The following is a 1,029-nucleotide window of genomic DNA, read 5'->3' on the forward strand; positions in this document are numbered from 1 at the left end:
TGTTGCAGCCTAATATATGTGTAAAGGAGCCGAAGCTGTTATAAAACTGCTTTAGTTTTATAACAGCCTCAGATTGCTCGTCCATCTAATCTCAATTCTTCTTCTACTCCAGAGATAAAAACTTAAAGGTCCAAGTCAGAAAGTTAGACAAACACAAAACGTGCTTTAATGCAACAGACTCAAACTGTAATTAACGTGTAATAACAAACTTATTCCAGTTTGCTACATTCATTAGCGATGGACATTATAGCATCAAACATTGAGAAAAACATAAAAATATCTTGCAGAAATGAGTGAACCATAACTCAGAGGAAAATAAGATCTTTATTGATCAAAAGGTGAATAAAAGGTTTACAGAAATATGAAAACACAAACAATTTCTGTTGCAGTTTTCATCAAATATGGCTGCATTCACTAGCGTTCATATTTGAATGCTACATGCTAAAAGCTACATTCATGAATGATGCGCGTGGGTGTGACGTCATCAGGGCGTCATCTTCAGCACGGTCCGTCTCTCGCAATCAAAATGTCTGCATTTTTCTCCCTGAGCAGAAAAAACCAACATTTTTATTTCATAAAGTCAAATGTTTATTCGTTTTAATCCAGATTATGAATATAAAAATCCTTTATTGTCCCACAGAGGGAAACTGAAGGCGTAAAGCCAGAAGGTCGCACAGAAAAGTCCCAAAAAGGGTTAAAATATTTTTAAAAAGCATAAATAACAACAGTAACAATAATAAAAGATATTAAGACAGAATAACCTGCTCATATATGTCAATTTAAACGTTTTGTTTTTACTCGATAAAACGCTTGAAAGTAATTAATCTGATCATCTCAGCATTTTGGATCATTTTATTTTTTATCTTTTGTCTTTATTTAAAATATGAATTTATGTGAATATTTGAACATGTTTTATTTTTAAAAACAGACGGATGAATGGAACAGGTTCTGCTGTCAAACTGAACCCAGAAGAACAGAACCAGGGTCTGTCTCCATGGTAACGGGACCAGGGTCTGTCTCCATGGTAAC

At 34.0% G+C, this 1,029-nt stretch overlaps 1 protein-coding gene across 1 annotated transcript in view; it reads right to left on the bottom strand.

Annotated features, from left to right (window-relative positions):
• Positions 1 to 305: 305 nt before the first annotated feature.
• The window catches only part of LOC103471797 (probable pancreatic secretory proteinase inhibitor), a 3,598-nt gene continuing 2,874 nt past the window's right edge, over positions 306 to 1,029 (bottom strand). The window contains exon 4 of the mRNA XM_008420993.2: positions 306 to 544. Within this exon, the coding sequence (XP_008419215.1) occupies positions 499 to 544 (46 nt within the window). The 3' untranslated portion in view covers positions 306 to 498. The remainder of the gene's footprint in view (positions 545 to 1,029) is intronic.

The sequence above is a fragment of the Poecilia reticulata genome, linkage group LG10, assembly GCF_000633615.1.
Source record: "Poecilia reticulata strain Guanapo linkage group LG10, Guppy_female_1.0+MT, whole genome shotgun sequence".
NCBI lineage: Eukaryota > Metazoa > Chordata > Actinopteri > Cyprinodontiformes > Poeciliidae > Poecilia > Poecilia reticulata.